The sequence below is a fragment of the Halichoerus grypus genome, chromosome 8 (assembly GCF_964656455.1).
Source record: "Halichoerus grypus chromosome 8, mHalGry1.hap1.1, whole genome shotgun sequence".
Classification (NCBI taxonomy): domain Eukaryota; kingdom Metazoa; phylum Chordata; class Mammalia; order Carnivora; family Phocidae; genus Halichoerus; species Halichoerus grypus.
The window spans coordinates 49,378,509-49,403,758 of record NC_135719.1 but is presented as its reverse complement, the minus strand read 5'-3'; the positions used below and the strand labels follow the sequence as shown (position 1 = coordinate 49,403,758).

Sequence of the window (25,250 nt, the reverse complement as noted above, 5' to 3'; positions counted from 1 at the left end):
AACTAGCGGTAACCCTCCCTCCCCCCCAAGGGACCCCGAAGTCCAGATTCCCAGCCCCAAGTCTTCCCGTTACCCGATTACCGGGACCGGACGCGAGGTCCAGGCCCGGCCCTTCCAAGAGATTCCTGGGAGAAGAGGACCAGGTTGTCGCCACTGCCCCAGCGTCGGGGAGGAAAGAGGCGGAGCCTCTTGGTGCCATCTCTGGGCCGCCCAGGACCGCGTGGGCCAGACCCGCAACCTCAGCCCTCTCGGGTCTGGAAACCTCAAAGGCGCAAGCCGCCAGCGCCTCGGGCGCTCGCTGGTCCTGCCCCACCCCGGTCCCGCCCTCCGCCCGCGTCCCTCCCGTCCGCCTCTGGCCGGAAGCCCCCTCCCCCTCTCTCCGCCCTGTCCCCCGCACCCTCTGTCCCCTCCCAGTCCCTCTCCCTCAGCGGGTCGGGGAAACCTCTTTCCGCCCTGTCCCTCCCCCTTCCTCCGTTCCGGCTCCTCCGTCCAGTCCCCTAACCCAAGCCCGGCCCCGCCAAGGCTCCGCCCCCAGCCCCGCCCCCCCGTTTCCCGCCGGGGCCCCGGGCCTCCCAGCCCCGCTATTTCTTTCCCCGGGCCCCGCCCCTTGGCCCCCGGAAGCTTCTCCCCGCCCCCAACCCCGCCCCCCCGAAGTTTCTTGGGCCCCCGGCGGCCCGCGGGACAGAACGCAGAGAGCCGCCGCCCGGCCGGGTGTGGATGGAGGTGGCGGAGCCCGCGCGGCGCGCGGAGTGAGCGGCGGAGCGGCGGGACTTCAGCGGACTCGCGATGGAGGAGGAGGTGAGGTCCGGGCCAGGCGGGGGGCGGGGGCTGGGGTCTTGAGCCCCTCACTTATGTTGGGGTCGCAGGCTCAGGCCCTTGTTCCAACCAGCCCCTCTCCCGCCGGACTGCCGACACCCAACCGCTACCCCACCCCCATTCCCCCAGGCAGAGCCCAGGCAGACGGAGCAGGGGCTAGGGTTCCGCGTCCCGCACTTCGCAGACCCACCCTCCTTCGTTATCTCCTGTCTTCTCTCACCAACTGTGGGCATCGCGGTGGTTACTGTTCCCATTGGATTGACGGAGAGACTAAGGCTCTGGTCAGTTAACGACTCGCTGAAAGTGGCTTGGGTTACTGGGCTTGAACGCGGTTACCGTTGACACCCCGTGCTGGCCAGGTCTGATCCTGAGGAGGTAGACCCGAGTGTGTGTGGGGGGAGTCTGTGGGTTTCGGAGTCCCTTTCTCAAGGAATCTTGAGGCCGTAACCTTGTCTGGTGCTGAAAACTGGAGGAGTTGTGTTTTTCTCCCCTCTATAAGTCCCTGTGATCCTCTTTCCTCTACCCTCTCCCTTGCTCCGGAGTCAGGCCCGAATAGGGGCTGATCCTGGCCCCTGCCTTCCCCACCTCCCTGGGAGGGCCAACTCCCTGGCGGAGCTGGGAGACTGGACCAGCAGTGCCCCTTGAGCTTCCGTCTTCCCCCTCAGGACCCTATTGGTCTGGAGTAGGGTCAGGCACTCAGTGACCCCTACCCTTGACTTGCAAATTCAGTTCTCCCAGCAGCCCCATCATGGAAGCACACAGTGAGCACTTAATGTATACCTGTGGAATGAATAAATTAGAGCCAGGATCTGCTGAGTCTCAAGGACTTTGCTTCTTGTCCCCTGAGGGAGGTCTCAGCTTTTGCCCCTCCCAGCCCAAGGGAAGGGGAGGTGTCTGTCGCGGTGGGTGGAGAGGAAAGATGAACACTTCACTCTTGGGGCAACCCTGGCCAGCTGGGGAGTCCTTGGTGGACCAGGCTGTCTGTGTCCCCTTCAGTGTCCAGCTCCCTACTTCCCGGGGCCACTGTCAGGGCCAGGCCCTGCATTTCTGTGGGATGGTAGATAAGTCACTTCCCCTCTCAGCCTGCATTTCCTCTTCTATAAAATATAGGGCTTGGCCTTCTCCCCAGGTCTTGTGTGATTGTGTCCCCTTCTCTCAGAGTGGGTGGAAGTAGGGGGCAAAGTCAGGCCACTGATCTGCTGTGGTTTCTTGCTGACAGGGGTGGGGCTGCCCTCCCCCACTCTAGGCCCCTGCTGTGAGGGTTGGACTGTCTGGTTGTGGCCCCTCCCCTTCTCCCAGAGGATGTGGGACAGGATTACTCCATCTCCTGATCTGCTCTGGCCCCCAATTAAGGGAAGTTCTCCTGGGGCCTCCTGGGCCGATGGTTTGTCTCGTGGCCAGCCCAGCCCAGCCCAGCCCTGTGCTCCCTCTGGTTCTGAGTTGCTAGCATTGCCACTTAAACTGACTCCCATTTGCCAAGAGCTCCCCACATACCTGAGCCATCTAAGGTCTTGCCCACCTCCTCCCCACACAGCCAGGGGCTCCCTATCTCCTTCCTCCCCTTAGGCATCCCTAATTCTTTTCCTCCCATTTCTTCTAATCACTTTTCTTTTCTGTAGGTCTCAGTGCCCATCTTTGTTTCTCTAAAACACCTCTTAGATCATAGTCACCTGCTTTGCCCCATGACCTCAGGCTGACCTCATCCCCTCACATGGCTGTTTTTTAGCCCTCCCCCTAGCTTAGAGCTTTCTCCCTGTGCCCCAACTACCCTGGTGCCAAGCCCCCTCAGCTTCAGTGGCCTCCTCTCTGCAATAGCTTGGTAGTCCTCCTCAGTCTGAGGCTTAGTGAAGAAGTGCAGGTCTGGGCACTGGGCATTTGTCCACTTGAGTTCTCAGGGCCTCAGTTTCCCCATTCATAAAATGAGGGAGGTGGGCAATCCACAAATGTGATTGATATACATGCAAAAGCTGTGAAAGCTGCAAATATCGTGGGATATTGTTACTGCCACTGGAATAAGGTTAAAAACCCCAAACCTAGGCTTTCTTTCCTGTCTCTGCCCTGGGGTCCTGCCCCCCCACCCCCCTTCCCTCTCATAGTCATGCCTTTCCCTGGCTCAGCCTCTAGGGGCTCCAGGCTGCCCATTTGCCCATATCCATCTAGACAGAGGCAGGGCAGTGTCCTGTCCCAGTCCTGGTTTTGTGACCTTGAGCTAATCTCTTGCCCTTTCTGGGCTGTACTTTCTCATTCAATAGTGAAGGGGTCTCAAAGACCCTACATGTCCTTCCTTCTCCTCTGGGTCAAGGTGTGTGTCTCCTTCCTTTCTCACTCTCCTACTAAAACCTTAGCTTCTCCAAGGGCTTCCCAAACTAACTCCAAGCCCTTACCCCACCAGAGAGCTAGGGCTGAGGTTTCCCTCTGGGTAGGTCCTGTGTTCTCCCAAAAGGCTGGGGCCCTCGAAAGCAGGGGATGCCCTCCCCACCTCCACACTGAAGACTCCCTGTGCAGGGTCTGTGTTGCCCTCATCAGATCGGAAGTTCCCTCTGGGCAGAGCCTATGTGTGCTTCCTCTCTGGTTACCCTATCCCAGCCTCTGACACGGTGGGTTCTTAGAAGAGTCTGGTCAGCATATCATTGTGTTTAGTCCAAGGGCAAAGGTGATAAGCTCCCTGTGATGTGAGGTGCCATCAAGGTTTCTTCTGCTCGTCTCTGTCTCTCTATCATGGCCTGTGTTGTGGCTTTCCACCTGTTCCCTTCTGTGCACAGGGTTAGGATGACCTGGCATCTTTTTCTTTTCTTAAAGGAATGACCCAGAGATTCCCCCCACGTCAGGCAAAGGGGAGTCAGGCTGGTGCTCAGGGGTGCCTCAGGAGCTGCTCACAGTGGGCAGGGAAGGGTCTGAGTGAGGATGGGTAGGAAGAGAGAGGGCGAAACAGGAAGAACAGTGGTCAGCTGGTCAATAAGAGGAGAGGAGGCCGAGAAACTGGGCTGAGCAAGACAAAACCTCCCCTGTGAGCCCTGCCAAGGGGAGGGGCCACTTATTAAAACTTACTGGGGCATAGCCAGGCCCCTTGGTAGGAGTGTCTGAGGGGCAGGGAGAGGGGCAGAGTGGAGGGTGGCAGGCAAGCAGGACTCTGGCCTCCAGCCAGGCCTCCCTTTTGGGAGGCTGTTGCTGAGGCTGATTCCTGACAAGAAGACCCTTCCCTGGGCTTTGGTTCATGCCCCCTCCAGCCCCTCAATTGTCACTCCCCCCATCCCCAAAGTAACTTCTCTCCTCAATTCCATCCTGTTCCCACCCATCCCTGAAGGCCCTGGACTTGCTTCTTTAGGTCACTCAGTCATGGTGTTCACTGGGCACTGTTCTCTCTGCTATACCCCGAGAGGACAGCGGTTAAGGCACAAGCTTCCAGTCTTGCCCCTCGGGAGCTTCCAGCTGACAGGAAGTTTTCACGTGTCAGACAGTGGGTGAGGCAGGCAGGGGAGGTCACAAAGGGAGAGAGTTTAGAAAGGGGTGTGCGATCCCATGGGGTGGTGTGTGGGCCCCTGAAAAGCAGGAGGCAAGCTTGGAGCTCAGCAGTGGGAGACTTCACGTTCTGCAGTCCCTACTGCTTTGAGAGAGACCAAGAGTCTGCAGGCCTAGGAGGTGGCCAACAGTACTGTAGTTGCTGATGGAGAGGTGTGAAGTGTGGGATGGGGTTTCCCATCTCCCACTTCTCTTCTAGCCCTGGGCCCAGGCAAGCCTGTAGGGCTCACTGAGGGGGATGAGGCCCCTGCTGGTCATGTAGCTAATGGGTGCTGAACACAGGGTCTCTGGTGCCGGGGGTGGTGCATGATCGGATGTGAAAGGGTCGAAGGGTGCTGAAGTCCCCTCTTTCCCTGGTCAGGGTGGCTCATAACTGGCCCATAGGCAAGTCTCCCACTTCCTCATTCCTCCATCCAGGAAGACCCTTTGGGACCATCTCACTTCCCCATTCTTCCTGCCTTCTACAAGTTAGGGAGAGGTGATGAGGGGCACCCCACACTCCTGGAGCTTCTGGGGTACTGAAGCCCAGCAGCTAAGCCAAGAAAGGCGTTCTCCTAAATTCTGAACCAGGCCTGGGGAAAGGGTCCCTGAGAGCCAGAGGGAATGCCAGTGACAACAACAGTGACAATGATAGCTACCAATTCCTAAGTTTAGGGTGTTCTAGGCACTGCTTTATATGCCGTGTCTTTATTCAACATTTATCGAGCACCTACTGTATGCCAGATGCTGTCTAGGCCCTGGGGCCCAGAAAGCAAAAATTCTTGCCCCCGTGGAGTTAAAATCCTTGCAACTTCTGGTATATCTCCATTTCTTAGATGAAGCAACTAAGGCTTAGAGAGATTAAGTGGCTTGCCTCCGGTCTGTGTGACTTGGGCTTCAAAGCTGACTCTCAACCACGAGAGTGTGCAGTTCAGAGGGGCGAGGCCACAGTGAGAACCAGGCTGGGGCTCCCCTGCCAGGATAGAGAGCAAGGAGGCAGTGCCCTGCCCAGCCCCTGACAGCTCACCACACTTCTACCCAGGCTTGTCCTTCCAAAGACAGCTGTGGCCACAGGGTATCCCTGGGGAGAGGCGTGCTCCTTTTAACTGGGGCCCCTTTTTTGAACTTTATGTAAATTATAAAGTAGTCAAAATTAGTCAGTGCAATTTCCTTCTAGCATCCTCTAGATTTGACATGCTCTTGACCTCCCCTCTTCTACCCTCCCCTTCACACTCACTGCTGTGGGCACCAGTCACTGAAGCAAAGTGGTTAGCAAATTGGTGTATTTTTATTTTCCTTACACAGATATCTCTTGAACATCCATTATGTGTAAAGGAACAGTGCTAGGTTCTGGGGACCAGAGGTAAATACGACCCCATCTGATAGGCATGTACCTGACAGCCAGCTACCTAAGCAGATAATCGAGGCCACGAGATGTCAGCGGCTGTCCTAGAGGCTCCAGGGTGGCTGCCTATGTCCGAGAAGAGGACTCAAGTTTACCTCTTGTACCAGCCTGTGGTTGAAGGCAGAATCCTTGGAGTGCTTACCAGGTGGATGGCCACCCCCAAGTCCTGGCCTGTGGTGGTGCTAAGAGCAGAGGACCTCCTGCTTTGGGGCAGGAAACGGGCTGCAGAACGGGTTCTCTTGAAGGGCAGGGGTGGAGAGGCAGATGACCACCACCTGCCTGCTTCCTCCCATCCTTCTGCTCCTGCCTGAATGTCCTCTCCCCTGGGATGCCTTCCTGGGCCACCCAGACCTCAGCCAGGTCCCCCACTGTCGTCTCTCACTCCCCTCTTCTTCCCGCCCCCTTCACTGTTCCCTTCATAGTGTTTCATGCTTATTAATGTATTTGTGTCTGGTGTTTGTTCAGCTCCTCCTTCCCTGCATTGCCGGCTCTGTGAGGACAGAGATGCATTATTTTTATTCTTCTCTGCTTACTCCAGCACCCGTGACATTGTAGGTACTCAGTGTAGTGTTTGTTGACTGGTTGAATGAATCCATGAGAGCAGAGTGGTGGAGCTGGAAGAACATGGGGTCAGGGACCTGGTTTGAATTCTGGGCTTGTCCCTCCCACTGTGTGACTCTGGCAAGTCATCTCCTCTCTGAGCTTCAGTTTGCCTGGACCCTGTGGATAACGATGCTACCACCTCAGAGAGTAGTTATATGTGTTAAGTGGGATGATGTGTGTAAAACATAATCTGGTGGCTCAGTATTGAGGGGCCTATTATTATTATTGTTGCTACTGTTATTCCTGTTCTTTTTTTTTTTTTTAAGATTTTATTTATTTGAGAGAGCACACATAAGCAGGGGGAGGGGCAGAGGGAGAGAGAGAAGCAGGCTCCTCACTGAGCAGGGAGCCCAACGCGGGGCTCGATCCCAGGACCCTGAGATCATGACCCGAGCCGAACGCAGATGCTTAACCAACTGAGCCACCCAGTCGCCCCTATTCCTGTTCTTTCTGACATTGGATTAAGGATATGTGCCTTGGGGGTTGTGGGGAAGCTCATGTGGGAGGATATGAGGAGGTACCCAATAGAGGGACACATCCCTCGTGCAGCCATTGGACAGTGTGGCCCCATGGCAGCAGCCCTCATGGCCTGTCCTGGTGCTATCTTACAGGGTGTGAAGGAAGGGGGCGAGAAACCTCGGGGAGCACGGAGGGCAGACAAAGCTGGCTGGATCAAGAAGAGCAGTGGTGGCCTCCTGGGGCTTTGGAAAGACCGGTATCTGCTCCTCTGCCAGGCCCAGCTGCTGGTCTACGAGAACGAGGTAAAGACGCACCTGGCCCTGCGGTTGGGGGTGCTGGGGGAGGGGGCAAAGGGATGGCAGCCCAGGCCAGCAGGAGGATCCCAGAACTGGTGCAGGAACACCTGCTCCACTCTTGACATGCTGTGTAACTGGATTTGGTTTGAGACCTGACTCCTTGGGCGAGTGCCTGATCTTCTCTGGGTCTTCATGGTGTGGGGACAATACCTCTAGGTGCAAGTCTAGGACTCCTGGATGAGGGGCTCTTTGAAGTGTATGTGCACAGGGACGTGTGTGTCTCCTTAGTGTACACCTATACTGTAACTCCTTGTCATTGGGCTAGATGCCATATAAGTGAATGTTCCAGAAAGCTAAAGCTTATTCCATTCAGCAATGAGAATAGAAATATTTTGTGCTCATGCTTGTTTGGGGTTTTCCATATCTCTTGTATGAGGCTCGTTAGTAGTCCCATGAGAGTGTCATCATGTCCCAGGGGAAGATACTGAGGCCCTAGGGGGCCAATGACTGGTCGGCATCTCAGTGAATGGAGGAGTTGGGACCCAGACCAAATCCAGAGCTCTTTCCACCCGTAGATTCTGGCAGGTAAACTCTAAAACTTATTTTTGGTGGAAATCCACTAAAATATGTTGAATATTCTCTACCTTCTTCAACAGAAGGTGTTGGGACTAAAAGTGAGTCTTTCTGTGGTGGCTCTGAGTCACCTCTTATCAGACTCTTCCATCCTGCAAGACTGTACTTTTCAGCTTTTCTTTTTGCTTTAACATCAAGTGCCAGTTGCCACTTCTGCTGTCCGCATGCCTCTCATAATCCTCACAGCTGCCCACTTCAGGCTTGCGCCCCTTTTCATTTCAGCAGGCTAGGAACTTGGACAACCAAGGATGTTAAAATTGTGTGTTAAGTAAGAGTTGATAAAGCTCTGGGGGAAGATCTGAGGAGAAAAGGTGGCTTTTACTTGTAGCTGCCGTTTGTGTTCTGGGATTAAGGCCACCAGAAGGCCCGTCCATGGAAAATGGGCTCTCACTGCGTGCCTTTGACAGATGGAATACATGGGGCAGAACTGGCCTGGAGGCAGAAGAAGAGGGATCCTGCCTGTTCCCCACCATCCTTTCTCAGCATCCCTCAGGTTATCTTGGCAAATTCATAACTGTCCCAGGCCAAGAAAGGTTGGGCACCAGATCTGACTGTTTAGCGGAACTGCCTTTGTGAAGCACCTTGCCTTTCCTGCCCGAGTCCCCAGGCTCATGGAGTCGGGGTGTCAGAGAAGCAGCTGGAGGAAGACAAGGGAGTGAAATATGCAGACAGCCCCCCAGATGTTCCTTACTGCTGCTGTCACCAAATTAGGATGTGCTGTAGGGCAGCAGGGGGATATTTTTATAAATAAAGGCAGTTGTCACAGCTTCCTTCGGTCCCAGCTGCCACAGGAGTTGAATGACAAGCCCCCAAGCTGTCAGCCTGTCAGGCACTGTCAGACTTGTCCTGGGCGCTCTCTCCACATCTGGCCACAACGGGGAAGCAGGAAGGATTTCACATCCCACAAACATGAAACATATAAATCAGGCTTTTAAAAAAAGTCACTATTAAAAACCTCCGTGCAGTTTCAAGAACTTCGCACTTGGGGGTAGGGAAGGTTGGCCCAGGAGCAGGAATTGAGAAATGCTTATGAGTTCAATTCCTCTTTCTGATGTCAGGAACTAGGCGAGTGCAAATGGCTCTTGGCTGTTTCTTTGCTGTCAGTGAGGCTGACATTCAAAAAATGCTGCCCCCGCCCAGTGCCTGCTGGTTTATCCATTTTTCTGAGCTGCAGAAGGGCCAGATGATTCAGCGTTTCGGGTGGAGAGGAGACCCAGGTCAGGCAACCCTGGGGAGAGCCGGGTGGTGGGGATGGACTGACTTTTTGTTCCCAGACGGAGGAGAGTGTGTTTGGGCCAGTAGTTGTCCAGTTGAGGGAGGCCTGCGCACATGGGGCAGGTGAGCTGCTCTCTCTGGGACCGGGCATCCTTCCCCAGGCAGCTTCCTTTCTCTGGTTGCAGGTAGGAGGGGACCTTCTGGAGTCTCACCCTGGGTCAGGCATTCAGTCCAGCAAACTAGTCCTATGTGTGTCCCTCTTGAGGGCTGCCTTTCGGTAGGGCGCTGTAGGGGGAACCAGACAAATATGCAGCACAGGGTAGAGAGAGATGCCTAGCAGGGAGTCAGGACTGTTCTTCCCCATGGCTGGGTGCCCCTAGCACCTTGTACGGTGCGTGTGCCTGGCAGGTGCTCTGTGGATGGGGGACCTCAGAGGAGCGAGAGAGCACCAAGGCTCAGGCTTGGGGGTGTGGCAGGGGAGCCTCCTGGAGCAGGTGGGTCTTACTAGCCCTTGTTGAATGTGTGTGGAGTGGAGGAACTTGGAAAGATTGGAGACTAGGGGTTGGAAAGAGATGCTTGAAAGCAAAGATTGGAAAAGACATTTTAACTGAACCTGGATGGGAAAGAGCAGGCCACCCTTGCCATCTTTCCCCAGACGGCCCAAACAGAGAGCAGGTCAGTGGTTACTGCCCTTTGCTATTACAGTCATCTCCTTTGAAAAATACAGACGCCTGGGCTCCATCCCCCAGAGATCCTGATGAAACTGGTCTGAGATGTTGCCTGGGCATTGGGGTTTTTAAAGCTCCCAGGTGCTATCATGGTTGAGAAGCTCTGGTGTAGAGCAGAGGTTTTCAAACTTTTGCATACATCAGAATCACCTGAAGTGCTTGTTAATCATCAGACTGTTAGGCCCATTCTCCTACGGTTATGATTCAGTGGGGATGGGATCTGAGAACTTGCATTTCTAACAAGTTCTCAGGTGATGTTGCTGCTGCTGGCCCAGGTACCACACTTGGAGGACCACTGAGACAGAGTGGAGGACCACTGAGACCGTTGCTAAGGCATTGATCACCAAGCCTCTGACTGTGGCTGGAAGGAGTGTGGTGTGCTAGAAAGAGCTCTGGCCTGGGAGGCAGGAAGTAGCTTTGCATTTGGCCCTGCCCCTTACATTTGTGTCTGTGCCCCTTGGGCAAATCAGTTCGCCTCCAGGCCTCATTCTCTTCCTGTATACTGTGAGGCAAATACTGGGGCTCTAAGCTTTCAGGATGATTTAGAGGCTCAGGAGAATCAGAGAAGCAAAAGTGCTTGCTAAGTGTCAGGGGTTCTTAACATATGCAGATTATCATGGAGGGAAATCAGGGCATTTCCTCTGCAAACATTGAGTCACTGCCTCTCAGATATTCCACCAAAAACTGCAGAGCACCTAGGCGTCCCTGGTGGGTGCTCTTGCTGGCTCTCTGAGTGAGGTCTAAGAGCAAGCATGTCCTTAACTTGTTGGCCAGCCTATAGGGCAGCTCTCCCCTCCAACCCCCCCCCCCCCCCCCAGGGCTTGCTTCTTCGTCCCTGGGTGCTCAAGGGTGAGAATGCAGCACACTGAGAAGTTGTTCCAGCTGGGACTCCCTTGGAAGAGGAAGGAATTGACCACTCCTGAGTGGGGAGCTTGTCCCAGGCAGCTTGCTGGAAAGGTACCTGGTGGGTAGAGCCCACATGGAGAAAATACTCCAGTGCCAGGGCTGGTGGGCAGGAAGGCAGCCCAGCCAGTGTCCAGGGGTGGCCTAGAAAAGGCTGGCCTCTGTCTTCTGAGTGACAAGGCCTCAGGGTGGCAGGTTAGTGGGGGGATTGCTTTTGAAGGAATTCTTGCCCTCTCCATTGTGCAGGCCATGGAAAGTGGCCTTTCCACCTAGCCAGGGGTCAGCGGAGGAAGATGCCAAGTGGGGAAGTCAGTTCAGGATCATTGTGGCAAAGGTAGGGCATGCAGCCCAAATGTGCCTAGTTCACACTTCCCTCTGTGGCTCTGCCTGGAAAGCCTTTTCTTTTTTTTTCTCTCATTTTGTGACATCCTGCTCCCTCTTCTAGACTGCCTCTTCCACAAATCTCTGAGCAGGCTCTGGGCCTGCATGGACCCTCAGGTACCCTTTCCTAAGTCTCTCCAGCTTCCGCTGTTTCCTCCTTTGGCCTTAGGCATTTGAGTCGGCCCTGCTACCCACCTCCGGGCTGGGTGCCCCATTTCTCATGTGGATGCTGAGCCTTGAAGGCATCCTTCCAGTCAGCATGGACTGAACACTATCTACTTGCTGGGGTCCGAATACCACATCTTGGTGATTGATTGGCAGCCCAAGGTTGCCTTCTGACCGAGTGATGCCCTCACTGACTGAGATCAGGGTCTGAGGTGGGACCTGGGTGTTTGAGGACCTGGGTGTTTGAGGATCTGGATGTGTCTGGCTCTCACCAATTCATGTCCCCTCTATCTCCCTCCCCAGGATGAGCAGAAGTGTGTGGAGACAGTGGAGCTGGGCAGCTATGAGAAGTGCCAGGACCTTCGTGCCCTCCTCAAGCGGAAACACCGATTTATCCTACAGCGATCCCCAGGGAACAAGGTAGGGCTATGCCCACTGCTGCCTGACCTCCCTACAGGCCTGGCTTAGTTTGGGAAGATCACCCCTGGAAGGCTCTCAAAGGCAGGCTGGGCCCCTGGATATAGCCTCTGGAGGATCTCTGGAGTGGGGCTGAGGCTCAGACCCAGGGGCTGCCACAGGTTGGACCTTTTACTCATTTTGGCCTGGAGTCTCCCCAGCCCCTGGTTGATGCATTTAGGGCTCTGCTGAGAGGTCTGGTCCCCTCTCCCCTTCCAGGCTCTGGGGCCTCCTTCCCAGGCTGTAGTTAGAGGTGGGGCCCTTGGCCTGCCCCCACACCCTGGACACATGAGGCGCAGGGCTGAGGCAGGAAAGCTGGGAATGAGGCCTTCAGCTCGCCAGGCCTGCAGTACCCTGATGTTGTCTGGGGCGGAGGAAGGCTGTGACCTCCACTTCATCTCAGGCCTTTGTGGGTGGGCCACCCCTCCTGCCTCCATCCTGGACTCAGTGCTCAGAGACCTGCAGCCCCCCACCTTTCCTCCCTTTGCACTTTCCCTTTCTTGGCTGAAGCTGGAGAGGGTCTCTTGCCTGGGAGTTTCTTCGCCTGGGACACGCTGTGTGTGCAGATGAGGTTTGCTGTTTGCACCACATTTCTCTGGTAGGGAGTCTGGGTGGGTGTTGATGAATGGTATAGTTTCACAGATGTCAGGAGGGAGTTCAGATCTGAGACTGGCGCGTACAGCACCTCTCCAGCTCGCGCCCGTCTGCAGCTGGGCCACGCCTCACCCCAACCCCTGCACGTCATGCAGAGCCTCTCAGAGTGAGGCTGAGTCACAGAGGCTGGGGGTTGGGGAGCATCTGGTCTGGGGCTGCTGGAGGCCATTCTGTTCTTCCCTAGCTTTAAGGGTCAGGAGCCTAAATCCTCTGATCCCCAGGGCTCTGGGCTCTGGAGGAGGCTGTGCTGTGTAACTCACTAACCCTTTGTCCAACTTCGCAGTGGGTGGGGCACAGAGGCAACTGTGGAACTCTGGGAATTGGGGGATGAGTGCAGGTTTATGGTGCTGTGACAGTTCATGGGGCTGGACCCAGGTTTCACTTGACATCTGCTGCTTAGGGCTCTTAGGAAGAGGAGAGCCATATTTTGGTCTTTCAGTCCCGTCAGCCCCCTCCCTGTTCTGGAGACCTACTTTTCTCTCTGAGCAGTCATTGTCGTGTGTGTGTGAATGAGTGACATGCAGAGCACATTATGTGTGGAGGTCTGGCACGTGTGTGTGTGTACCGCTTTGTATGCAGGTGAGTGTTCACCTGACCATGAGTCTGTCTGGGGCTTTGTGTGTCTCTGAGTGAGCTTATGTGGATGTGGGGGGATAGGGCCATGCTTCTCTGTCCTCTGTCAGTGCTGTTCTGTGGGCCTTTCCCCAGCTCTGACAATCAGCTGATGGTGTGCTTAGGCGGGTCGAGCCCAGCTCAGGGGGGGTCATCACCTTCAGAGAGGCCTGTTTGTGCAGCTGCATTCTTAGCTGCTTTGGCCAACACCCTCTCTTCCATCCCTCAGTCCTGCCAAGAGTTCAGGTTGGCTCTGGGTGACTCTGGGAACAGGATGATAAGTCGGGGAGATGGGGCTATGGAGCAAGTATTGGCGGCTGCAAGATGGTGGGAGGAAAGCACATCCGGTTCCACTCCCCCTGACTCTCACCACCTGAGGAACTCATACAGAGAGCGGGGCTCTCCAGAAGTCAGATAGTGAACCGCCCAGAGCACCATGTCCCTCTCGTCCTCTCACCCTCCTTTCCTATCGCCCTGGGTGTTCCCCATCCTCAGTGAGGCCGCCAGCCGGCCAGGAGGTCACATGACCCTGGCTGTCTGGTCCTGAGGCCGCCTTTTTTTCCCCCCTCTAATCAAATAAACAAAGACTCCAGTGTCTTGCATGTCCCTCTCCCCCTGCCTCCCATCCCCACGCCCTTGCCATGAGGTCACAGGCGGACACTGCCAGGAAGCAGGGTGGCCTAGCTGGGCCTTGCTGCCCTGCTGGTCTCGGCCGGCTTGGCCCGTTCCTCTTTCCTGCTGCCTCTCTCCCCCTCCCACTTTTTCCTCCCTGCCATTTTGTCCTCCCCGCTTTCCAGGTCATGTGGGCCTATTCTGTGGCCAGTCCTGTTAGCTGTGAAACTCCTAGCAGTGCCTGTGCCCCTGGGGCTTCTTGGAAGGGCTTGAGAGGGACCTGTGCGGCCTGTGGCTCTTCAGGACACAGGGCCAGGAGTGGGGCAAGAGGAACAACTTCTTGGTATTCCACTTGTCCCCATTCTGGTCCCCCTTGCGGGACGCCTGGCTCATTCAGCCAGGATAACAAGGTTGCTTAGAGTGGGACTGGGTCCCATTTAACCATGTATTTGCTCTCCCAGGGGATCCCTTTGGCTAGTATGTAGGTCTTCCTGAGGGCTCCTCCCTCACAGGGAGCAGAAGAGAACAGAGGTTGACCCCCTTCCAACCCCCGAGCCTGCCTCAGGTGGGCTGGCCCGTGGGGAAAGACTGCAGCTTGGGTTGGGCACAGTGGTTCTGATCTTGTCCCATTGAGGCCCCGAGTAGTGCATAGGCCTGTGCATTGTGGACTGGTGGGACTAGAACTCTTTTAGCTTGACTCCCAGGCCAGTGCTCTTTCTCTGCCCTGCTCTTGCTCCATCTGCGGCTGAGTTCAAGTATATGCCTCTGCAGCTCTCCGGCATGCTAAATCCTGCACTAAGCAGGGGCCTCACCATCTCGGGGCCTGCAAGAAGGAGGAGCAGCTGGGCTCCAAGGGGCTGGCCCTGGGCCGCCTTTCTGGCAGCCCCTGTCACAGGGTTGGGTGGGCCCTTGCAGAGCCTGGATGTAGCTGCTGTCCCTCCCTGACCCCCTGCAGCCCTGATGGCTGGGCTAAGAGGCAGTTGCCAAGGTGCCCTGGGGTTTCTGACTTAACTGCAGATCTGCTGCCAGGATTGAATTTACCCTGGTCATGCAAATGAGCATTTGGCTGTGCCTGGCATGGGGAGGTGGGTGGGACCCAGGGCTCTGTATGAGGAGAAGGAGGCGGCAGCCAGGAGGAAGTTATATAACGAGGATGCTGCAGGGGCCAGGCGGACTGTGGTGTTATATAACATAGAGGGTGGCAGGAGGGAAGGCGCTGTCTAACACCAGGGTGGGGGATGGGCAGGCTGGCGACCCGCCTGACCAAGAACTGGGGCATCTTGAGGTCAGAGTGGGCAGTGGCCCAAAAACGGGGCAAGGGAAGGAACTGTGGGCCAGTTCATTCATTTATTGGCTCATTCATTCAATAACTATTTACTGAACACCTACTGTGTGCGGGACCCTGGCTTTAGTCATGTTTAATTCCCTCAGCATTGCTTTGGGGTAGGCATGATCCCTTTATCCAGATGAGGAAACTGGGACTGTTTTGTCAGAAGGAAGGCAGCGGTGATAATTCCTGTTACTGAGCACTCACTCTGTGCCCGGCTCCAGATTCAACACTTTAGATACATATTTGATCTACACAGCTCCATGAGGCAGGTTGTGGCGGTCTTGACCTTTTACAGATGAGGGAACTGAGACTCAAGGTCAGCCAGCTGTAAGCGGTGTTCTGTCCAATTCAGAGGCCCTCCTGCTATGATACCCACTGTGCAAAATGGCCCCTCAGTTTGTGTGGCCTTGCTACTTCTACCATTTCCTGTCTGACCTTGGAGCCTGACAGGGAGGGGTCTCTCTAAACTGCCCTTTAATTCTTTTTTTTTTTTTTTCAAGATTTAAATTTTTATTTTTACGTAATCTCTACACCCAACGTGGGGCTCAGACTCACAACCCTGAGGGACACCTGGGTGGCTCAGTCGTTAAGCGTCTGCCTTCGGCTCAGGTCATGATCCCAGGGGCCTGGGATCGAGTCCCGCATGGGGCTCCCCCTCTGCATGCCACTCCCCCTGCTTGTGTGCGTTCACTCTTTCTGTCTCTCTGACAAATAAATAAAATCTTAAAAACAAACAAACAAACAAAAAAACACCTCACAACCCTGAAATCAAGAGTCTTACGCTCCACCCACTGAGCCAGCCAGGTGCCCCTCTCTGATTCTCATGTACGAGCTGGGAGCTCCTGCCTGAGATCAGAGGGACCCCTGGGGTGGGGTGGGGTGTAGAGTCAGGAGTCTTGGGATTACTTTAGGTCACCTTGGCCAAGTCCCATCCCATCTGTGAGCCTCTGTTTCCTCATCTGTACGATGAGGGGGTAGGAATTGACTCCCAGGTCCCTTTCTCATGTATAGTCTATGATTCAAGGCCAGAAAGGAGACCCTGGGACTTTTTCACTTGGCCAGGGCTGAGTGGGGGGCCCCTGGGGAGCTGCATGTGGCCCTAGTTCATGGGGTCTTCACCGATGGACAGCTGTCACACCTGTCACCTCTGTTACTGTACTCAGCCTGGTGTGGACGTACACTGGGATAACTCCACTTTATGGAGAAAACAGGCAGCTGTCTGGGGAAGCCAAATGGAGTAAGACCAGATCTTGGCTCTTTCCACAGGGCAAGGTGGATTCTAATCCAGATCTCGGGCCGCATCATGCTGAGAGCCGGCCCCTTCTCTGCTGGATCTGTCCCCTCCCCTCCCCCGAAGCCTCGTGTCAGATCTGTTGTGGGGGTCATTTCAGTTTGCTCCTGGCCAGCTGTGCCAGGGCAGACTTTGGGATCTGGGATGGGAAGCTTCCTTAAGACCCCAAATGTGAATTCTGTTAAACATCCACCCTATCCATGTCCCCTGCAGGTCAGCGACATTAAATTTCAAGCAACCAGTGGAGAGGAGAAGGAATCCTGGATCAAAGCCCTCAATGAAGGGATCAACCGAGGCAAGAATAAGGCTTTCGATGAGGTACGATGCAGTCCTGTGGATGGATCTGTGTCCCCTTTCCCACCATGTGTGATCTCAGAGAGGATCCCCTGCCCCACCTCAGACAACCCCTTGATTATGTCACTGCTACAAACACTGGGACATCTACTATTGTTAGTAATATTCATAGCAACCCTCAGAGTAGGTGGTAGTGTATCCATTTTAAGGATGAAGAAACTGAGGTGTCAGTAAATTAATTTGTTTTAAATTAAAAAGTAAGTGATAGAGTAGAATTTCACTAGTGGCAGCCATGCAGCCTTTCCAACCCAGCCTCAGCTGGAAACAGCCAGTGGGCCCAGGCCAGAGAGGTCTGGGGGGCCGAGCTGAGAGCTTTCAGTCAAGTCCAGGCCAGGCTGGCTCTGGCCTTGGGCCTCCCCATCTGTCGGCAATGACCAGCCAGCCCCCTGTACTATATAGTATGACCTGTGGCAACAATGGCTGTGATCAGGCTTGCAGTAGGCAGGGTATCCCATGGGCCCAGATCTCCTAGGGAGGATTTATCTTTGACATCATGGATTCATAGCTATTTGGGTTAAAATGGACCTGGGGGCCACCTAAACTGACCCCTTGGATTGCAGAAGACTAAGACCTGAGGGAAGGAATCTTCCCAAGTAAGTCCCTCTTCACACCCAGGTCTCCTGACTCACAGCCATGACTCCTATGTCATGTTTTATGAGACTTGCATTATGCTCAGCCCTTTATTAGCTGGAGAAAATATCCCCATTTCATGGGTGAGGGGTGATGGGACATATCATGGGTGTTGGAGGCCACAGAAATGTGGGCTGGCTGTCAGCCCAGTCTTGGTGGAGCAGTCAGGAACAGGGACTGTTGAACCTCGCCCCTGCCCCCATCCAGGGTGGCTCTGACCTTGAGCCTGACCTGAGGGTTAAAGAGTCTTAGCTACATTCCCCATCAAGGACAGGCTGCACTGGGGTTCAGAGTCTTATTTACTTTGGCTTCCCAGGTACTCCATCTTTCCTTACCATCAGAGAGGATATGCCCTCCTCTAGACACCTTGGCCCAAAGGGGCAGAAGCCCTGCTCTTTCCTGGGCTTTTTTCTTTTCCAAGGGATCTGGGAGAGTGACTGGGGCCATTTTCTGGGAGCCAGGCACCAGGGGATCATGGGCTGCCTTCTCCCTGCTCCCCCAGCTAAGCATAACAGCAGCCTCAGGGCTGCTTATATATATTTGCAGTAGACTGAAGGGTGAGGGCTGGTAGCCCATATCCAGGCAGGAAGACTGAGGCAGAGAGGGATGACAAAGGCAGTGTAGGGACAGGGAGAAAAGCAGAAGTCCAGACAGAGGGAGATGCCTCAAAGAGAGGGCCAGTGGTAGGGCCCTGCCCCTTTACAGGGAAGATGTAGGTGTAGACCCTGCCTCTGAGTCGGGTTAATGCCTGGGCATTTCTTCCTCTCCCTGGTGGGCACTGACCTTGTTCCTTCTTCCCAGGTGAAAGTGGACAAGAGCTGTGCCCTGGAGCATGTGACACGGGACCGGGTGCGTGGGGGCCAGCGGCGCCGGCCACCTACAAGAGTCCACCTGAAGGAGGTAAGACTTTGCCCCCTGGCTTAGACAGGTAGGAGGTCATTTGAGCCTGGGATCCCAGCTCGTTAGGGTGGCAGCCAAGCTTGGGGCCATCTTTTTCCTGAGGACTCTTGGAGTTGGGGCTTCCTGAGTGGTATGCAGCGTGTCTGTGTGTGGAAGCTCGTGTGTTATATGTGCTCGGTGGGGGGGGGGGGGGGGAGGGATATGCCTGCTTTGCTTGTTGAGTCTGCACACTGGCCTTATCCAGAGTCGGTACCTGAGGGAAACTGAGACCCTGAGGCTAGTCCCTGCCTCTCAGAACTCAGCTTCCACCTAGAGAAAAGACCTGTCCGCAGACTGCTCCAAGCAGAGTTGTATCTAACTTCTGTACAGAGGAGGGCTCTGAGAGGCTGGGCAGGAGAGACCGTGGAGGGCCCATTGGCATTTGAACCAACCCTTGAAGGATGGGAAGGGTTTCAGTTGGTAGACTTGATGTGAGGGAGGCCCTGGCCGAGGGAATGATTTGAGCTGAGACAGGAGAGTTTGGAGTGTACCAAGTCCCTTTGATGGGGAGATGGGTCTAGGAAGGTTTGTTGATGGGAGGAAATTGTGGAGGCCTTGATTGTTGGAGCTGGGAACAGAATGCATGGGAGGGTGTGTTCCAGAGGTCAGTTGAGGCCCAGGGTATGGTGGGTTGGGTTAAGAGAGGGAAAGGCAAGGAGCTAAGAAGAGGGAGGAGGTGGGCCCTCCAGACTCCAGGAGGGGATGAAAAAGGAGGGGACAATGGGAGAGACACTCGGAAGCAAGAGCCATCTGGGCTTGCCACTGAATATGGTGCTAGGGGAAGCCTTCCAGACAGAGGGGAGGGTGGTCCAGACGTAGACCCAAGCCTGCCGACTGGGTGAATGGAGGCCCTGGGGACAGGGAATTTGGGAGAAGTTATGGGCAGGGTGAGGGGTAAGGGAGGAGCCCTTTTTCAGACCAGTGTTGCTGATGGGGGTGGATGTTGGGGGGGAAAGATTTTGGAGGCTAGGAAAGAATCTTAGCAAATGCTACATTTGGGGAGTGGGGGTCGGGCAGTAGAGAGCCAAGGAAGAGGAAGCCAAAGAGGCAAATGGCACATCTGGAGAGAGAGAAGGGCACAGGATGTGGGGGTTATCAGCCAGGTTGGCAGCCACAAGTCACAAAGGCAGGACTGGGGAAAGGGGCAGGTGGTGACATTTACTGCATAAATTTTCTCAGAGAAGGAGTTGGCTTAGGTTTGTCAAGGGATACAGAGCTGGGGTTGCCAGAGGGAAGGGGACCATGGTAGGGAAGAGGGAGAAGAGAAGGGGCCAAGGTCATTGGAGAGTTTGTTTTTGAAATGAGACAGCCTGTTCATGCCTGTCAGCTGAGGGAATAAAGCCTGCAGAAGGAAAGACTGATGTGGCCGGAGAGAAAGGGAATGCTTGAGGGGAGGGTTAGGTGTTGGGGGAGGGCTGGCCTTGGAGGGAGAGACCCCCTGAGAAGAATTCAGGGAGGCACTCATGTCCCAGTGACTGAGTGAGCGTATGTGTTGGCCAGATACCTGTGTGCATGGTAAAAGGGAGTGGGGATCCCAGCCAAGACACCTACCATGAGGGACCTTGGGAGAGGCCTCCTGCCCAGCCCTGCTCCAGGGCCTCTGAGGCTCCCTGGGAGGGTCTCCATCACTATGGGGCTGCTGGGTGTCCCTGTGGGTCCCTAGGGCCAGGTGGGGGGGCAGCTGCCTAGTTGGTGGCTGTCCTCCTCTGGCGGTCAGCTGTGGTCTGGGGCCACCTCTGGCGGTCAGCTGTGGTCTGGGGCCACCTCTGACGGCATGGGGAGAGGACGCACTGGCTGCTGAGCAGCTGGGCAGCAAAGGCCGCAGAGATCTGGGCTGGAGGGCTGGGTGTGAGGCTGGCACATCAGACAGCAGTCTCCAGGGAGGGGAAGCAGAAGTGAGTAAGACAACTCGGGAGACCATGCTTGAGTCCTGGTCCCATTGCCCCGCTGAGTGGGTGGTTGCACAGATGGGATCCTCCCAAGGCCAGACAGCCAGAAAGGGGTCAGAAACAGGGCTGGAACCATGTCCTCTGCTGCCCAGGCCAGTATAGTTGCCACTAAAAAGCAGTCTCTTTCACAGGCTGGGGGGCACCAAGAGGACTAGGCTCTGACTTCCTGGCCTGTGATTCCAAAACAGGGAGTTCTGTGGGAATGAGGGAGAGGAGAGGATTCATCAGAGTATCATTTTAGCTTCTAATCACGTGGCCTTGGAAGCCAGGGCAGAGAGTGGGGGCTGGGGGCCTGGACAGCCTGGATGGGAAGGCTTGAGTACCCTTATGGGTGGGCACATCTGACCCAAATGCCAGTCATCCAAGATAACGCCCATATACTGTCCCCTACCAGGTAGCCAACGCAGCTTCTGATGGGCTTTTGCGCCTCGACCTCGAAGTTCCAGATAGCGGGCCACCGGTGTTTGCCCCCAGCAATGATATCAGTGCAGCCCAGCCCCGGGAGACACTCAAGCCCCCTATGCCTCCTACCAAGCCTTCCCCAGTGCCTGAGACGACCAGCCTTGGTGACAGCGTGGAGACCCCTGCTGGGGAGGGAGCCCTAGCCCCTATCTCAGCAAGGTCTGAGCCCCACCCTGGGAGCCGAGAGGACTCAGAGACTCCAGTGCAGGAGGACAGTGGCTCTGAGCAGCCCTCCAACAGGGTCCTGCCTGACAAACTGAAAGTGAGCTGGGAGAACGCCAACCCCAAGGATCCCCCTGACTTTGAGAGTACAGAACTCCAGGTGCCCCGCTCTGAGACTCCTGAGGCTCTGCCCAAGGAGGGTGGGAAGCCCCCTACACCCCCACCCAAGATCTTATCAGAGAAACTGAGAACCTCCATGAGTGGGATGGGGGCTTCTGGGCCAGCCCAGAGTCCTGAGACCTCTGAAACCTCTGCCCCAGATCCAGCAGAGATCTCAGTGAATGGCATGGATGACAGTCCCGAGCTCATCCAGCCACCCCAGGCCTCGGGCATCCCAGAAACTCCCCCAGAGGATGCAACAACATCCACAGCACTGCCCCGCTGGGACCTGCCATCTCATTTCCATCCCCGCTGCTCCTCCCTGGGGGACCTGCTTGGGGAAGGCCCCCGGCGTCCACGGCAGCCTGGAGAACGGCTGTATCGGGCCCAGCTGGAGGTGAAGGTGGCCTCAGAACAGACAGAGAAACTGTTGAACAAGGTGCTGGACAGTGAGCCGGCCCCCGTAAGCGCTGAGACACTGCTCAGCCAGGCTGTGGAGCAGCTGAGGCAGGCCACCCAAGTCCTACAGGAAATCAGAGATCTGGAAGAGCTGAGCCAGGAATCACCTGGGCTACAGGAGAAGCGGAAGGAGCTGGTGACCCTCTACAGGAGAAGTGCACCCTAGGGCCTGCCGGGCCAGGGCACGGTCCCTCCTAGCCCGCCCAGTCCATCATTGCCCAACCCTGCCAAGAAACATGCTTCTGCTCAGGCTGCAGAAGGGCCATCAGGCATGTTGTGGGTATGGCCAGGACCTGCAGAGATTCCTGGCATCCTTTCTGCCCTGCCCTGGCCTGTGCGGCCATGTGCCACCCAAGGCCACTATTTGGCTATCTGGCCCAGGCTCTGGGCTTTGGACTTGGGCTGGGAGCACACACTTGGTTGCTTGCATGGTTGTTCTGAACTGCCCCAGGGCTTTAGCACGGCACTTGGGGTTTCTGGGGGTGACATCATCTCTGCTTCCCACCCCCAGTAGTTTACATTCCTGACTTCTGAATAGAGCACAGCTGAGCCCCCCCCCCCCCCCCCCACCGCAGCTCCCACATCCAGATGTTCCCGGGCAGAGAGCCTTATGGCAGAGGCAGCTCTGAGCCATAACCAACCCTCCCCACCCACCTACTGCAAGTAGCTGCCAAGGCCTTGGGTCTAAGCTCTAGATTCTTCCCTTAGCTGAGTGAGACCTGGAATCCAGCTAGGGCCTGTGCAGGCAGGTGGGAGGCAGCTGTGTGAGAAAGCCATTGGATGTGTGGCTCTCTCTGGGCCTGTTTCCTATTCTGCAGGCCTTCCCCTCTGGTGAGCTGTGATTGGAGGACTCCAGGTTGGAGGAGGAACTCGAAGGGTCTCCTAGTCTAGTCTCTACCCCTGGACCAGCCTGTGTCCAGCCTTGCACATTTCCTGTAGGGGTGAGCCCGAGAATGGCTCTGATATCAACATCAGAAAATCCTGTATATACTTCATTATAAATCAACCTTCAGAAGAGAAGCCACCTCAACTTCTGTGCCTCCGCAGATGGGATTTATATCTGGGTCTCTGGTTCCTCCTCAACCCAAACAAATCCAATATCCCAATCATTTGTTCGAATGCCGATGGGGGTATGTTGGGCCTGAAATAACTTCCCTTTTCCTTGTTCCCCACCGCCCCCCCCCCCACCCCTCTGGCTCAGGCCCCAGAGGGACTGCCCCTCTGAACTTCCTAGCGGGAGGGGCATTTTCTTCTGTCCCTTTCCTGGTCCATGCTTGCAGCCTGGGCCTCTCCCTCTCCATCCCATCCCCCTCCCCCAATCCCCCCACAGTTGTCCCTGACTCTGGGAACACATCCAGTCTCCGTCTAGGTGCAGAGCCCCCTGAGGGCCACAGCCACTCTCCCTGGGGCCTGTAGGAGTGGGAGCAGCTTCTGACAGGTCTGCTCAGGGGGTTTCTGCATGTGCACTTTTATTTACTGAACGAGGAGAAGGGAGGGTCACAGCTGCATGCCCTGGCCTTTCTGTCCACTGCCCCATCACCAGTCGTGCCCACTGAGACCTGCCAGTGCAGGTCAATGTCTTCTTTACTGTACTTCTACTTTATTCTTGAGGGTAGTGGCCAGGGATCAAGAGGGGCAGATGTCTACTCTGCAGCCTGTCCCGGGCAGGGTGGAGGTGAACAGCAATGTCCTGACTCATGAGCCCCGCTGGCCTCCTCAAACTACACTCCATGGACAAAACTAGGTTCCCATGCCACAGTCTGCCTGTCCATCTGCCTTCAGTATGAGAGCGAGGACGTCATCGGCTGCCCACGTCATATGGCCCCCTGCAGGTTTCTCTTGGGGAACAGCTTTCCCCCACCAGCAGCCTGGGCTGGCTGGGGCTTTAGCCAAGTCACCTGTTTCCAGGGACTAGAGCCTCAGTTTCCTCCTCTGATAAATGACCAGATTGAGCAAGTAGCTCTGGGGCCATCTCAGTGACCTAATGTCATTGGTCCCTCTGGGCTTCCCATGCCGTGGTGGCCTGGGTCCCAAGGGGGAAGCTAGCTTCAACGGGAGGGGTAGAAGGATGGGGAACATGCAGGGGATGCCTTGCCTGCCTCCTTGAGGAGGGTGGCATTCCATGTCTTCTGTCATGAAGCGCCTTTCTGGAAGTTTGGCAATAAATCCCTTTTTATGGAACTTCTCTGCCGCAAGCCTGTTTGTTGGTGTGGGGACGAGCTCCAGGGCTGGCCTCAAGGAAGCAGAGGGTAGGCCGTCGTTGGTCAGTGGCATCACTGGTCCTTCAAGCTTCATTCTAGGGCTCCCCTCCCATAGGCTGGGCCCCATCTTTGCTAAACTCAGCTAGGCCTTCCCCACCCCCGCCTACATTGTTTCTACAGGCTGGGAGCTAAGTGTCATAAGGAACAATGCTTTTCAATTTTTAGAGATTATTTGGAACAGAAAAGTTGCAAGAATAAGAACAGTACAAAGAATACCTACGTGTTCTTTATCAGATTGACCCATTGGCTTATCTTCTGAGTGCTATCTTTAACAAATGTAATTTTTTTCTGAATCATTGAGGAATTCATTTTCATGGTCCCTTATCCCTAAATACTTCACTGAGCATTTCCTAAGAGTAAGTATATTCTTTCATGTAACCATAATACAGTTATCAACTTCAGAAAATTTAACACTGGTATACTTATTATTGCTCTTACTCCAGTTTTGTCATTTGACCCAATAATCTCATATTTTTCCTTCGGTGTAGGCTTAAATATTACATGTCTCTCTAGTCTCCTTTAATCTGAAATGTTTCCACAGCCTTTATCTGTCATGATGTGGATACATTTGAAGAATACAGCCCTTCCTCCCCCTTCCCCCTTTTAAAAAGATTTATTTTAGAGAAAGAAGGAGAGAGAGAGAATCTCAAGCAGACTCCCCACTGAGCACAGAGCCCAATGTAGGGCTCCATCCTACTACCCCAAGATCATGACCCGAGCCAAAAATAAGAGTCGGGCACTCAACCAACTGATCCACCCAGACACCCCCACCCTTTTTAATAGAACATTCCTCACTTGGGGTTTGTCACTGTGAGGTTTCCTCATAATTAGATTGAGGTTATGGATTCTCAGCCAGAAAACTGCATAGGTGATAGTAGGTCCTTTTCAGGACATCGTATCTGGAGACATATGACCTTCATTCATCCCTCATTGGTGATGTCAATTTTGACCTCCTGGTCAAGGTGTCTGATTTTTCTATTGTATAGTTATGATTTTTTCTCTTGCAACTATAAACAATCTGGGAGATATTTTAAGACTGCACAAATATGTTGCACCTCATCAAAGTTTCCCTGTAGATTTGGTATTCATTGATGATTCTTGCCTGAACAGGTGTTTCCTATGATGGTTCAAAATGATTCCAGCTGTTACTTTAACCTCAGAGCCTGTCCTGGTTGGGGGTGAGCCTGGGCCCTGCCTACCGCACCCCTAATACATCTCAGCAGGATCCCAGGGCTTCACTGAGTGCCCTTTGGAAGCCCCTGGGCCAGTGTACAGAGATCCAATTCAAACTGCCAAGGTTCAAGTCCCATTGAGAGACCTTGGTGAGTCTTAGCCTCTAGTTTACTCACCAATGAAAAGGAGATGTACAATGTCCCTACCCCTGATGTGAAAAAGTACTGCTGGGCTCCCCAACGGCTGACTCCCTTCCTCCTGTGAGGGCTGCTGGCCAACATAACAGGAAGCACCTGACCAGGGCCTATTGCCTGGCAATGACCTGCCTGAATCCCCCTGCCACTGGCCTCTGTGTCACAGCCATACTGAGTGAGTGGCCTGTAGAGCTGGGGGACCCTAGGTGAATCACTTCATCTTCACAGGTCTCTTATCTCTGAGAAGGAACCAAGGTAAGGGAGAAGAACTCCTTTATTGGTAAGGGTGTCCCCCGACCCTGGCCCAAGAATGAGGTCCCCTCTGGAAGGCCACCTTGGAGAGGGTGGCTGCGGGGAAGGAAGGTCTTAGTAGCCAGCCACAGGGCTGAGGAAGGATATGGTGAGAATCTTCCCTCTGGTCTTGGGGGCTGGGGGCCTGTGTGGAGAAGAG

General features: G+C 55.0%; 2 protein-coding genes across 2 annotated transcripts in view; one reads left to right on the top strand and one right to left on the bottom strand.

Moving 5' to 3' along the window:
• The window catches only part of PIF1 (PIF1 5'-to-3' DNA helicase), a 69,439-nt gene that overhangs the window by 17,544 nt on the left and 26,645 nt on the right, over positions 1-25,250 (bottom strand). The window lies entirely within an intron of this gene.
• On the top strand, positions 666-23,352 carry PLEKHO2 (pleckstrin homology domain containing O2). The gene is made up of 6 exons (XM_036087191.2): positions 666-798; positions 6,934-7,083; positions 11,406-11,522; positions 16,271-16,375; positions 17,843-17,941; positions 20,324-23,352. The coding sequence occupies exons 1-6, from the start codon at positions 787-789 to the stop codon at positions 21,335-21,337; spliced, it is 1,497 nt and encodes a 498-aa protein (XP_035943084.1). The 5' UTR covers positions 666-786; the 3' UTR covers positions 21,338-23,352.

What these genes read in the sequence shown, in the direction of transcription:
- PLEKHO2 (XM_036087191.2), top strand. An exon ending in TGCTGGTCTACGAGAACGAG is followed by an intron (nt 7,084 to 11,405) that starts GTAAAGACGCAC and finishes CTCCCTCCCCAG; the next exon opens with GATGAGCAGAAGTGTGTGGA. An exon ending in CAAGAGTCCACCTGAAGGAG is followed by an intron (nt 17,942 to 20,323) that starts GTAAGACTTTGC and finishes GTCCCCTACCAG; the next exon opens with GTAGCCAACGCAGCTTCTGA.